Source organism: Ochotona curzoniae, unplaced genomic scaffold, assembly GCF_017591425.1.
Source record: "Ochotona curzoniae isolate NIBS_2020 unplaced genomic scaffold, NIBS_Ocur_1.0 contig_2754, whole genome shotgun sequence".
Taxonomy (NCBI): Eukaryota; Metazoa; Chordata; class Mammalia; order Lagomorpha; family Ochotonidae; genus Ochotona; species Ochotona curzoniae.
In genome coordinates, this window is record NW_024465582.1 from 30947232 (window position 1) to 30960075 (window position 12844).

The 12844-nt window shown below is 36.8% G+C and overlaps 1 protein-coding gene across 1 annotated transcript in view; it reads left to right on the forward strand.

Annotated features, from left to right (window-relative positions):
- IPO11 (importin 11) overlaps nucleotides 1-12844 on the forward strand; it is a 140431-nt gene that overhangs the window by 82148 nt on the left and 45439 nt on the right. Inside the window, exons 23-25 of the mRNA XM_040977596.1 lie at nucleotides 4654-4733; nucleotides 5304-5384; nucleotides 12227-12322. Of these exons, the coding sequence (XP_040833530.1) occupies nucleotides 4654-4733; nucleotides 5304-5384; nucleotides 12227-12322 (257 nt within the window). The remainder of the gene's footprint in view (nucleotides 1-4653; nucleotides 4734-5303; nucleotides 5385-12226; nucleotides 12323-12844) is intronic.

Below are 12844 nucleotides of genomic sequence, written 5' to 3' on the forward strand. Positions count from 1 at the left end.
TGAATAAATGACTCTGTTTTGCTTGTTTATTCATAAAGTGTATTGTAAAAATTATTTAAGTTTTTTCTATCCAGGGATACCATTCTTCAAGACTCAGCCATGAAGCAACTTTAATTCCTTCATTAGAACTGTGGGTATACTGACTAGTTCCATGTTGTTGTGAGAGCACTTTCAGCTCAGAACTCCTAGGGGAGTTATCCTAGGCACTGTTATCATGGCGCTGTCTGCAGGCTTTTTGTCTGAGAACTTAGTTGTGCTGAGAAATGTTATCAGAGACAGAAGTACCACTGCAATCTAATGACATATTAAGAAAGTAGGCTCATGGTTTGAGAATATCAGCAAATGTGGACTAAAACACCATTGTAACTGATAAACGTTTTCTCTCCTCATTTGTTGGATGACCATGGTGGCGAGATAATGTGATTAGTCCTTCACGTTTTCTCTGAATTTTTTTGTTCCTCTACCCCATTTCTCAGAATCAGGTGAGATCTTAAATAATAACCAAGAAAAACATTTGTTTTCCAATAAAGAGACATTTGTTACTTATTTTATTGCCTGTTGTAAGAGGGAGAAATTCCCAGTGATGAAGTCAAGGAAGTTACCCATTTTGGCCTATTAGAAAAAGCTTTGTCTGTTTCTCAGTCATCATGGAGGATGAGAATAGGAAATGAATACCATTTTCAATTCATTTGTGTTCTGGTGAAGACTTTTTTGATACTGCTCTAAATTGAAACTTGTACTCAGTGCCATTCTGGTAACCCACATGTTTCTTTCTGTTTGACCTAAGAATGGAAACTTCAACCAGACTTAAACTTTGTTGTGAACAGGATTCAGCAGCTGTCACATATGGGTGACTTTCCATAGTGATCACACATTCCCTTTTTACTCACATCTTATTCAGCATGTGGGGCCTCTACAATTTACAGTTCCCTTCAAGTAATGAATGAGGGGATCAGTATCATTAAATGTAACAGCAAAACAAATAGGGCTTATTACTACATGCCAAATATTCTCAGTATGTAGCAGTCTTTATTAGTTATTAAGAATTATGTATCAACTCCAACTTTACTGTGACTGTTTGGTGCTGTTTTTTACTGTTGCTTTCAGTGAGTGTCCTTGTATAGTTTTACCATAGAACCCTTTGTAGTTGATGCATAATTCGCTTACTGGCACAGCTACTACTGTTATCACATTACTGCTACTTTAAAACATAGATTAATCCAACCATTAACGGAATATAAAGATTTTACAAATTTTGTCTTTTATGAAATATATCAATAAATATGAAATAGACTATTGAACTATTTATTTCCTATTTTTATCTGTTTAAACAGTTATATGTAGTCTGTTGTGTGCATTGTGGTGTATGTGTTATCAGTGATATGAAGTTCTGCTTATAACTTACATCTGCATGTTTAATATAGCTTGGCATCAGCACTGCCTTCCTTTGAAATGTTTCTTCATTTGAAAGGTGGCGTGGCAACAGGAAAGAGGGAGAGACAGGCAGGCAGGCAGACAGGGAGAGAGATCTTCTGTCCGCTAGTTCACTCCCCAGATGGCCGCAACAGCTGGGGCTGAAGCCAGGAACCTGGAATTGCTTCTGGGTCTCCCACGTGGGTGGCAGGGGTCCCAATACTTGGACTATCTTCTGCTGCTTTCCTAGGCCCCAGCATTGCCCTTTTTCCTTCCTCCCTCTCCCTCCCTCCCTCACTTTTCTTTTATAAGCATTCGCTTGAGTATTACACAGCTAATTGTTAGTGCTTAACAAGTAGCTTGCTAAGCACTTTTTGGCCTATTTCAGATACGTTTCAAAATTTACTTTTGCAAACAATATTTTCATTAGGGAGTGAAGTGCTGAATAACTCTAGAATTACAGATCCAATTAAGATCTAAAAAGATAACAAAGCAATTTTAAAAGCTTCTTTATGAATGTAGATTAAATAAACACTCAGTTTTTCTCTCAGAACATTCTTATTGGAGCATTGATTTTTTTTTAACCAATTTAATGTAGATTATTGGTATTATTTATTTCTAAGCAGTGATAAAGCTTCTGGCAAGAAGTTTCACACTTTAATTTGAAATCCATAGCACCAGCATCCTTTACACTGTTAAGATATAAAAGTTAATGATAAAATATGTTAATTAAGTATGAATAAATTCAGAGTTAAATAATGCTTTATATTCTTTTTAAAAAAAATTTAAGTAGATTGTGTGAAATTTTAAGTAGAACCAAAGGCTATAACTGAAAGTTTTGTTAATTAGTTTAATAACCTGTTTTTTTTTTGTTTAAATCTTACAGTATTAACTTACTTTGTATTTTCATTACTTAAATATTTCGCTGGCTCTTATTTATTATTATGAGGGCCAAATGAATGTCTGTTGAATGGTAAACATTCTCTTCAGTAACTTCCTAATTTGGAAGGAAGTTTGGTTTACTTAGCTTCATGATAATATAGGCTATCTTAAGCATTGTAGGCTTTGCACTTTATTGGAATTGGAAACAACAACAACAAAAAAAGAATCGCTTTTTTCTAAAGATAAAGCTGAGGCAGATTTTTGGTGTAGTGCTAGACGTTGCTTGTAGAGCCCTTGAGGGCCATTGGAGAGCCTGATTGGGATCCCAGCTCTGCTTCTGCTGCAGCTTCCTGCTACAGTGTACTGTGGGAAGCAGCATAAGGTGGCTCAGGTCACTGGGCCTTTGCCGCGCGTGTTGGAGACCAGATAGAATTTTAGCTTCCTAGTTTTGGCCTGGCCCAGCCACAGTGGTGAAGTAGGAGTGAAGCCATGGACAGAAGATCTCTTTTGGTCAGTTTCTATTTCTGCCTCTCGAGTAAAATGAAAATAAATAAATAAACATAAAAATTATATAAGAATAAGGAGTTATAAGAGCATAACCCAATACTTGATGGATTACAGTTTTATTTCAGAACTGTTGAACAGCATGAAAAGAAAAGCCCCCCCCCCCCCCCAGCTTCTAAATCAGAGTTTTTCAGTCTTAGCTCCGTTGGCTTTCTGAGCTAAGGAGTCTGTGTTGTAGGGTGCTCAGTAGTTTGCCTAGTTCTGCCTGTTATCACAGTAGTAACAACCAGAGCTGTTTTCACTTTGCCAGATGTCCTAAAGAGGGCAACGTTGTGCCCAATTAAGTATCATGGACCTAAACTGCAAAATTTCTGAAATAAATATAAACCTCTTTCTTTATTGAAATAAATAATAATTCCTGTATTAGGTCTATATAATACTTTTCCTTAGAATCTAAATAGAAGCTCATAGATGTAATGAAAAATGCCTAGTACTTTTAAGATAGATAATTCATTTTAGAGATATTTTAATATAAATATTTGGTAATTGTTAACAATAACATGTGAAGAACACCTAATAAAAGTTGTTCTGGCAGTAATGGAGGCATGGAAAGCAGTATAAAATGACAGAATTGTCCTGGTTATTTGTATGGATTGAGTCAGGAACACATTTTTAAAATGTGTAAGGAAAGATAGGCTCAATGATTTATGAAGTCAGGCCTTCGTAAATGCTGTGTATTCCAATGTAGATGCTGATCAGCTTTTAGTTTTCAGTGATTTGGTGGTTGCGTGTCCTGACACGTGTGGCCTGAAGCCATTCTCAGTTCTCCTTTAAGTGTCACAGTGGTTCCCAAATGTTTGCCCTTCAGTATTGTCCTGTAAGAAATATGCACAAGTTCTTGTTAGACTAGACTTTCTCCTTGATGAGAAAAACCTTGATTTTTTTTCCCCATAAGAACAATTTTCTGCACTATAAAGGCCTCCTTTATTGTGAGATTTTTATCTTGTATTGTAAAAGAATAGTTGAATGATTATGGATTTACTTAATATTTTATTAGCATAGTAGTAAGCTGGACATTCCCTGTTTTTTCCCTGTGCTCATGTTTTTAAGCTAGTGATCAAATATTCAAGTATAGGATTTTGAGCTAGTAAAAGATTGTTATTCTTTTGTACAAATAGTAGAAGGTCTTCTCACTTTTGTCATGATACGAGTTAAATTATAACTCAATGGTTGAGGCAGTATTTTTCCAAAAATAAAGTTTTTGTAAGAAAATGTGTAGAATTTCTAAAATATTTTCAGTTAAAACATAATAGGATTTAGATTTAGATTATATTTTGATTTACATAATTATGTGTATACAGTCTGCATATTATTATATTCTGTTTATGTGAGGTTTTATAGGGAGGCAGACTTGAACAAATTCTGACTTTTGACAGTATCTAAGCATGATAGAATTTTCTGGTAAGTAAGGTAGCATATTCAGTCCTTCAGCAGGAATGCACATGCAATAAAATGATCCAGTGGCATGGTTCCCATGATAACACCAAACCTTTAGTTTAAAATGAATGGTTGAGTGTGTTTCTTTTTTAAGGGAAATCAGAGAAACTTGAATTATTTTTTTCTGAGTTGTTTTAACTTGTGAAAAATGAGATAGTCTTACTGTGGGTTGATTCTAGTTTTTAGATGGGTATTTATAGATCCTGGTAGTCTGGAGTAGTGTGAGACAAGATTTGTGAAGAAGAATATATGTATTAAATAAAAAAGGATCAGTATTAAGTAAAAATGGGCTTCTTTAGACTAATTTTTAAACAGCAGATTAATTTGCTTCTCTTGGGGAATTTGTTGATTTGGCAGAACTAAGTTCAGAAAATCTCAGAACCTGCTTTAAGATCATCAATGGTTATATCTTTTTATCATCAACAGAATTTTTGCAGGTATGTTGGAGTCATTTTTGTGTTTCTAAGAAATTATGTAGTTACCATTTACACTGTTACTAATTTGAAATTACAAATGCCTTTTCAATTTAAGATTGGTTTGTTGGGTTAAGGATGGTGAAGCAGCATTCAGTGAGTGTGATGCATGCAGTCCCATTGTAATTCAATGTAGATAATGTACTACATAGATCAGTGTATCATTATAGTCCTGTCAGATCAGTCTCAGATCAGCGATATCTGTTTCTGATGCTCTCCTGTACCTAACTTTTCCAAAGGTAAAGGTCTTTCTGAAGCTGCCCTTTCCTTGTTAAAATCCCCCCAGTTGGCTTATGGACAGCAAAAGCACATGTTGGATCAAGAGACTGCTCTTTCCCGTAAAAGTTGGCTTCTTCTTGAAATGAATGCTTTCCTCTTACCACACACATACAAAATTTTAATTGAAACTGGTTGCCCTTAGCCCTCCAGTGTGTTGTTCTCATGTAGATTACATGGAGCCCTAAGTTGAATTTTGTGTCTTCTTGATACTGCAGTTACATTCTTATGTATGCACTGATTTTTATTGAATTTCAGACATACGCAGTAGGTCTGTGTCAGTCTTTCTGTGACTTGTTAAAGGAAATTACTACAGAAGGTCAAGTTCAAGTGCTCAAGGTACGGTCATCTTTATGAATGGATATGTTTGTGAGTATTTTGTTGACTTTTGTGAAACTTGACATTTTACTGATGTGTGAATGTCTGTAAGAAGAGTTGATATAATTCTCTATGGGATTTTTTTTAATACTAGTACTTCTGGACCAGGAGTCTGAAGTGAAATATATACACAGATCAAAGGGTGGTTCCAGTTTCTGTCATGATCCAAGCTGATTGGGATGTCTGCCTGTTTTGAAACCTTACTTTGTATAGCAAGAATTTAAAATGTTTCAGAATAAATTGTCTAAAGACTGCTAACATTTGATACTGCTTGACTCTTCAGTTGGTATCCTGCTTTGGGACACAATTTTTCACTTAATAATATGGTAGTTTCATTTTGAGTTGATTATTTAGGTTAAAACATGGAGTTTGTTGGGGTTGTGGATAGCTAACAGTTAATAGACTCTAAATTGTTTATTATTTTTGTCTGATAACCTATACAGTATAGTTTAGAGTTCTTCATGTCATTTTAGACACCACCTCTTCCATAACGTAATAAAAGTATCGGCTAAGATATTCCTAATTTTTAAATTCTGACCAGGCAAATGTTACCATAATACAGTAGCATTTATGATGTGAAAACTGCGGCACTGTGATAGATCTTAGTACTGCCTTTGTACCAGTGAGGTAGTTGCTCCCAGAGGTGCAGGTGCATCAGAAAAGCAAGTGAGCTAGGTAATGTTTGTAGCAGCAGACTCAAGTGTAGTTCGAAGACTGTAGGTAAAAGTTGGTACAATAGCAGTCTTTCTTCATACTACGCACTGTGACAATCGTTATGTGTGCAAGAAAGAGTAATCTTCAGTCTGACCTAATTTTTTTCTGTTAAAATATTTAACGTTTTGTTCTTCACAAACGCTCTGTGCACACATGCAGATGTAAAGCTCTGGAAGTCCGTGTAAATAATATGTGGTTAATGGACTTTTACATTGGTTACCTTCAGTTTAATATTTATTGATCATCAGCCATGCATCCTGTGAGTCAGGGTCAGGAAAGCTTTTCTGTTAAGGACCAACTAACAAATATTTGGGACTCTGGGGCATCGCATGTTTGTCTTAACTCTTAAAACCTGCTGTTAACAGTATGCATACAGTTGTCATTGATCTGTCAACGAATGAATGTGGCTGTGTCTTCATAGTACTTGATTTATGATACCATCCAGTGAGTCAGGTTTAGTTCATGGGTCTGGTTTGCTTTCTGCTCTATTGGTATTCATTGCTTTCTTCTATTGCATATCTGTGATAGGAAAGCCACATTCTTCTACTCCAAAGTAATTCTGTCTCTTGGAAGGAGGAAGTATGTAACGAACCTAGCTAGTGTGGCATAAACAGTGGCCTGGGCTTAGTAGCATCTCAAAACTTCCTGGTTAGTTTTTTCTAAATGTAAGTTGGGCATAATCTGTAAAAATGTTCCAAGGATGATTTTCATGAGCATTTCACATGGGAGCCGCTGTCAACTCTGCTTATGCTGCCTCTGGCAGTGTCTAAGTGGGCATCTAACCCAGCATTTGGAAGAACACTCTTTTGTTTGTTTGTTTATTTATTTATTTATTTGTTTTTAGAAAAGGAAGTTGAGATGTACGCTGAGTCTTGAATGTTGAGAAGAGGTTAGGTTTCTCACATGAAATGCAGTGTTTGTGTTTGCTGATTCTGGTAACCCTGGGAAGGAGAATCAGGCCGGTAGTGTGAAATACTGTAACTTCAACAACTTCTTGGTTTCCATTCCAGCTTCCTGCTAGTGCATCCGGGAAGCAGCAGGTGACTCGGGTTTGGGTCTCCCAGGGGAAAGACTGGGATTCAGCCCTAGGCTCCTGGCTTCAGCCTGGCCTAGCCCTTGCTATGACAGCAGGCATTTGGGGAGTGAGCCAACAGATGGAATCAATTGATTGATCAATCTTTCAACTGTTTTTATGTGGGGTTGAAGAAATGAGCATTATTCATCTCAGTGTCTTAGATGGATTATGTCCTATTAATGTAGCAACAATATATTAAAGTAGAATTTTTAAGAGCGTGCTTATAATTTAGAAAGGTACTTATTTCTGGAGTTGAAATAAGAATAGTTTTGGTTAATTTTCATTTTCTGGGAAAGGGTGTTTAGCACCTTTTTTTTTTTTTTTTTTAGCATTCTAGTTTTGTTTTGAATTTGATTCACAAGAGAAATTTAAACCAAAATAATATGCTAATCCAAAAAGCCGTTAAATCGAGTGAGACTATAACAAGTGTTACCATTGGATTTTGTAGGCTGCTTAGTTTCTCTCAGGAATTTGCAGGAGGATGAGAATATAAAATAAGCATATGGACTGTGAGGGGCTTGAATCATGCAGCTGTGGGTCACACTGAGACCCTGGGTATTTGGGCCTGGTGCTACTGCCACTTCACTGTCAGTACCCACTCCTACTGATTTCTAAGTATTTTCCAAGCTTCAAAGCTTACAAGTAACAGTAGTCAGACCTTAATAAAATGCTTTTGTCGCTTAAAAAAATTACATTTATGCCTTTATCAAAATGACATTTGGCAGCGTGTATATGTGTGTGTGTGTGTGTGTGTGTTGAGGACTTGATGTCTCACACTATCTCAGCTTCATCTTTTGCTTTGTTCTTTGGAGGTGGAGAAGATAACAAGGGATTGACCCTTTGGACGTAATTCTGACCATTCCAGAAAAAGTGATTGGCAGTGTGTGAGTGATCGAAACGAGAGGAGATTGCTACGTCTTTGTCTTTGTGGATTTTTTTCTCTGTGTGTGTGTTTTTAGAATTTCTCTCCTATGCTGGTATAAATGTTTCTGTTATGTAAAGTTTAGTAAATCTGTGCCTTGTTCTGTGAATATTTACATATGAGCTGTTTATATAGGAAAAGGATCCTAAATTTTTTTTTTAAGATTTATTTATTTATTATAAAGTCAGATATACAGAGAGGAGGAGAGACAGAAAGGAAGATCTTCCATCCGATGGTTCACTCCCCAAGTGAGCGCAACGGCCGATGCTATGCCGATCCGAAGCCAGGATCCAGGAGCTTCTTCCAGGTCTCCCACGCGGGTGCAGGGTCCTAAAGCTTTGGGCCGTCCTCGACTGCTTTCTCAGGCCACAAGCAGGGAGCTGCATGGGAAGTGGAGCTGCCGGGATTAGAACCGGCGCCCATATGGGATCCTGGGTAGTTTCAAGGCGAGGACTTTTTAGCCGCTAGGCTATGCCGCTGGGCCCATGAATTTCATTTTATCTGCCTTAGTTATATGTAATTTTTTTGGTTGAATGATTCAATAAAAATAATTTACTGAAATATAAAGTATTTGTGATGTTTGATACAAGTTATAAATTAAGCCAATTTCTTTATAGTTTGCACAGGCAGATTATCACTAGGATATAAATGAATACTGCAGATAAAAATTGGAGATATGTGTTTAATAAATTTTTGTGAATAATTCTATAGCTAAGTCTGCATATGTGGTTTGAAATCTCAGAAGAAAGATTTTATTAGTAAATGAAAAATAGCTTTCAAAGATAAAGTGTTTTTATTTAATGAAATATCTGAAAACTGTGGTGCTTTTAATGTCTTTGGTGAAGACTCTCATAATTATCCAAATTTTAATTTCCTGTTCTCAGAACTTAAGTATGGTTATGATAATAGTTTTTATGATAGCTCATTGTTTCAGTTTTGACATTTCTTAGGTACTGTTTCTTAATATAGTGTGCTATATAAAATTTTAAATATATCTTTGACTCATTGATAATAGTATGGCAAGGCACTTTTTGTTCTGTGAGGCAGACAAGTACATTGTTAGGAAGCTTGGATAGAGGGGCCACTCTGCCTCCTCTAGGAGCAAATGATTAGAGCAGAAATGGGCTTTATTATGTTCTGTGACTTGGAATGACTTATCTAGATGGATATAACTATGTTCTAAAAATACATTTAAATTCTCAACATAGATGGGAACACATGGACATGTCAGTTTCAAAATTCTTTCTGTCATGGCCATAGCAAGCATTTTTTTTTAACTTTCAAAAAATGATTTTTTTTTACTTAATTTTTATTTGAAAGGTGGAGTCTGAAAGAGAAGGAAATAGATACTCAGAGACAGACAGCAATACCAGGGGCTGCAGTTGGGGCTTGTTGACTAAGTCACCATCCGGGAGGCCCATGTTCCGCTTTGAGTTCTGGCTCCTCTAGTTTCTGATCTTAGCTCCGTGGTAATGTGCTTGGGATGCAATAGATGATGGCTGACATATTGAGTTCCTGTCACCCGAGTGGGAGGCCTGGATGGAGCTCCTGGCTCCCGCTCAGCTCTAGCCTGACCTGGTCCTGGCTGTTGTGGGCATTTGGGAAGTGAGCCAGTGTGTGGACATAATGTCTTTCAAATAAGTAAATCTTAAAAGATAGATGTTAATATTTTCATTTTCTGTGTCTGTTTCTAAGTACCAAACATAATATCTATTTAATTCTGACATAAACATGATACTGGGAATATTTGCCCTCTTTTGAGCATATGAGAAATCACATCGCGGGGAGATAAGTCTCTTCCAAGATCACCTGGCTAGTTAGTGCTGGAAGGATGACATAAACATAGATGTGTTCTGACAAGGATTCAGGCTTTTAGCCACATCGGGTGCAGTAAAGACCTCAGGTGGGAAAATTAATTGCTGAGTGCAGAGAAGTCTGTGTTTTCCAGAGGGATTTTAGAAACACATTGTGTGGCAAGTGTATTCAGAAGTCAGATGAGTGAAAGTTAAGGTGCTAAAGTTGTGTTTCTAAGAAACAGCAAATACTGCTAGAAAGTGATTGGCAACTGATGTTTGGAGGTGCCAAACATATGTAACCGTACGTTGGAGTACTATCTCTATATGCAGCTTTAAAGTGATTTCAGTAACTAAGTAAGAAGCAATGGAAGTAAGAAGGAATGGAAGAAGAAAGCCGTCTAGTGGTAAGGGAAAGGGCGGGCTTAGATCTTTGAGGATGCGCTGCATTTAGTCAGTTTAGATCTTGGAGATTTGTACAGTTCTTATATTTAAAAAAAAAATAGTTGTTAGTGTATGGTACAGTGATTAAGATTCTGCTTGAGGGCCTGGAGCCATGGCTCGGTGGCTAAATCCCCACCTTGCAAATAAATGCCTGGCTCCCATTTGAGTGCTTCATGTCCTGGCTGCTCCACTTCTCCCCCAGCTCCCTGCTTATGGCCTGGGAAAGCAGAAGAGATCGGCCCAGTGCCTTGGGACCCTGCACCCTCGTGGGAGACACGGACACTGATGACATGTTCATTGACAAATCTGCCATGTTTATCTTTCCTCACAGATATATTTTTATTGAAATTCAAGTTTGTTGGATTCATGTTTAATTCTACTTTTAAAAAATTTCATTGATTTTAGTCTGTAGGTGAAATTTCGCCCCTACAGTAAAATTTTAACATTTCTTAATATGAATATTGCCTTTGGATGTTGATTTCACTTCTTGCTCAAAATTGAATGTTGTTATTTGTGCACCTCGTAGTTATTTGCAAAGTAGTTATTTCTTAGCTTGAAGAGGTTTCAAAAGGCATGGGGATGTTTCTAATCGCCCATGATCTTTAGAGGGTCTCATTTGCACATAACGAACAGACACTGGAAATGCTGAAATCCTCTGTGTATGGAATAGTGGTACCTAGTAAAGACTGGTGTCACCCAGAAGCCCAGTCGTAGATCTGGACAAAGGTATGCAAATCATCAGAGAAGCCGACCTGCACTGGTGCGGGACGTGTCCACAGCCCTGCTGGCTGGAGTCTCCCTACCTCTCAAACTGTTGGCCTGGAAGCCTGTTGACCTGCAGCTCTTGACCTTTCTCCCTAAAAAGTCAAACAAAAACAAAAACTTAGCCTTTACAGGAATTTTGTGCTTGCTTATGTTCTTACAGAAGAAACATCGTATAAGAGTAATTTTGGGGGCAGGTGTTGAATGCTGAATCAGTGCCTCGGTTTGCATATGCCTTCCCTTCAGTTCCAGCCTTCTGCAGACCCTGCAGGCAGACATTGATAGCTCAACTGCTTGGGAACTCCTGCCTGTGTGGGAAACCTGAGTTGAGATCCCGGATCCTGACTCAGGCGTGGCTTAGCTCTGGCTCTTGTGGGCATTGTTAGAGGTAACCAGAGAGATGGGGCATTCTTTTCTGTTTTCTGTCTCTTGTCTCTCTGTCTTTCAAATAAAAATGGAAGTATATATATTTTTTCTAATACAAGCTTTCATGTATGTTAATACAACAAATAATCCATATAACTAAAATAGGGTGATTTATACTTAAATATGCTGTAAATATGCCAAAATCCTTTTCTCCAGTTTCATAATGAAATTAAGTGTAGATTTGTTTGAGGGCAATGAGAAATGTCCACAGCTTTCTTTTTTGTTATTAACAGTAAATAATTTAAAAATACCTTTTGCTTTTTTTTTTTTGTGCAATTGCAACATTCTCTAATAGTTGCTTAAAGTTCAAGTTAGTTGTTTAAAGTAATACAGTTCTTATATTGACAGTGTGATACCTTAAGTTGTCACAATGTGATTATAGCTCTAAATTCTACACTTTCTATCAGCGTGCAGTTTTTTTTAGTGTTTTGTCTTGTAAACTATGTGTAGTACCTGAATACTGCATTATGTATGTATGGGGTTTGAAAAACCTCATGGCCAATGAAATTAGAAGTTAATATACATTTCTCAACTTTTTAAGAGCCTCCTCATATTCTCAGGTTTGATGTCTAATATTTAGTGTAGTAAATTTTTTTTTTTGCCTGTGATTTCCATGAAGCTGACTTGGTAGTATTGAATGTTACCAATTTCTCTTTCTGATTTTTAGGTTGTGGAAAATGCTCTTAAAGTGAACCCAGTGTTAGGCCCGCAAATGTTTCAACCAATTTTACCCTGTGTTTTCAGGGGTATCCTAGAAGGGGAGGTAAGATTTCTCTTAAATAATATAGTGTTGGACTCCAGAGTTCTCATTCTAATTATTATGCTTCAACAAGCCATTTGATATATATTTTTTAAATTATAAAGTGTAAAAGTAAAGAGGGTCTTATTATTTCAAAATTAAGTAAATTTTCAGGAGAGTTACGCATCTTTGCCTTTTCTTTCTCCACTCAGGACATTGTTGACTTTCTTTGGCATTTTATCTTTATCACGTGTGGAGTGTGTACCCACTCACAGTGATTTGAGGTGGAGCAATGGCTTACGGCTTAATTTCAGTGCTTAACTCTTGTGACTAGCGGGGGAGAATTAGTGCTAATGTTGAAGGTACTGTTCATAGAAAGATTTTTTCCCCATAATAAGCAGTATCTACAGATATCTGAAGGCCTCTCATAGTGTTACAGAATGAATGTGTGAAATCACTGCTCTAATTTCACTTCTAAATGGATGTATTCCTATATATTAGGAATATTTAAAATAATTTACTTTTGATGAATATTTCTTTCTCTAT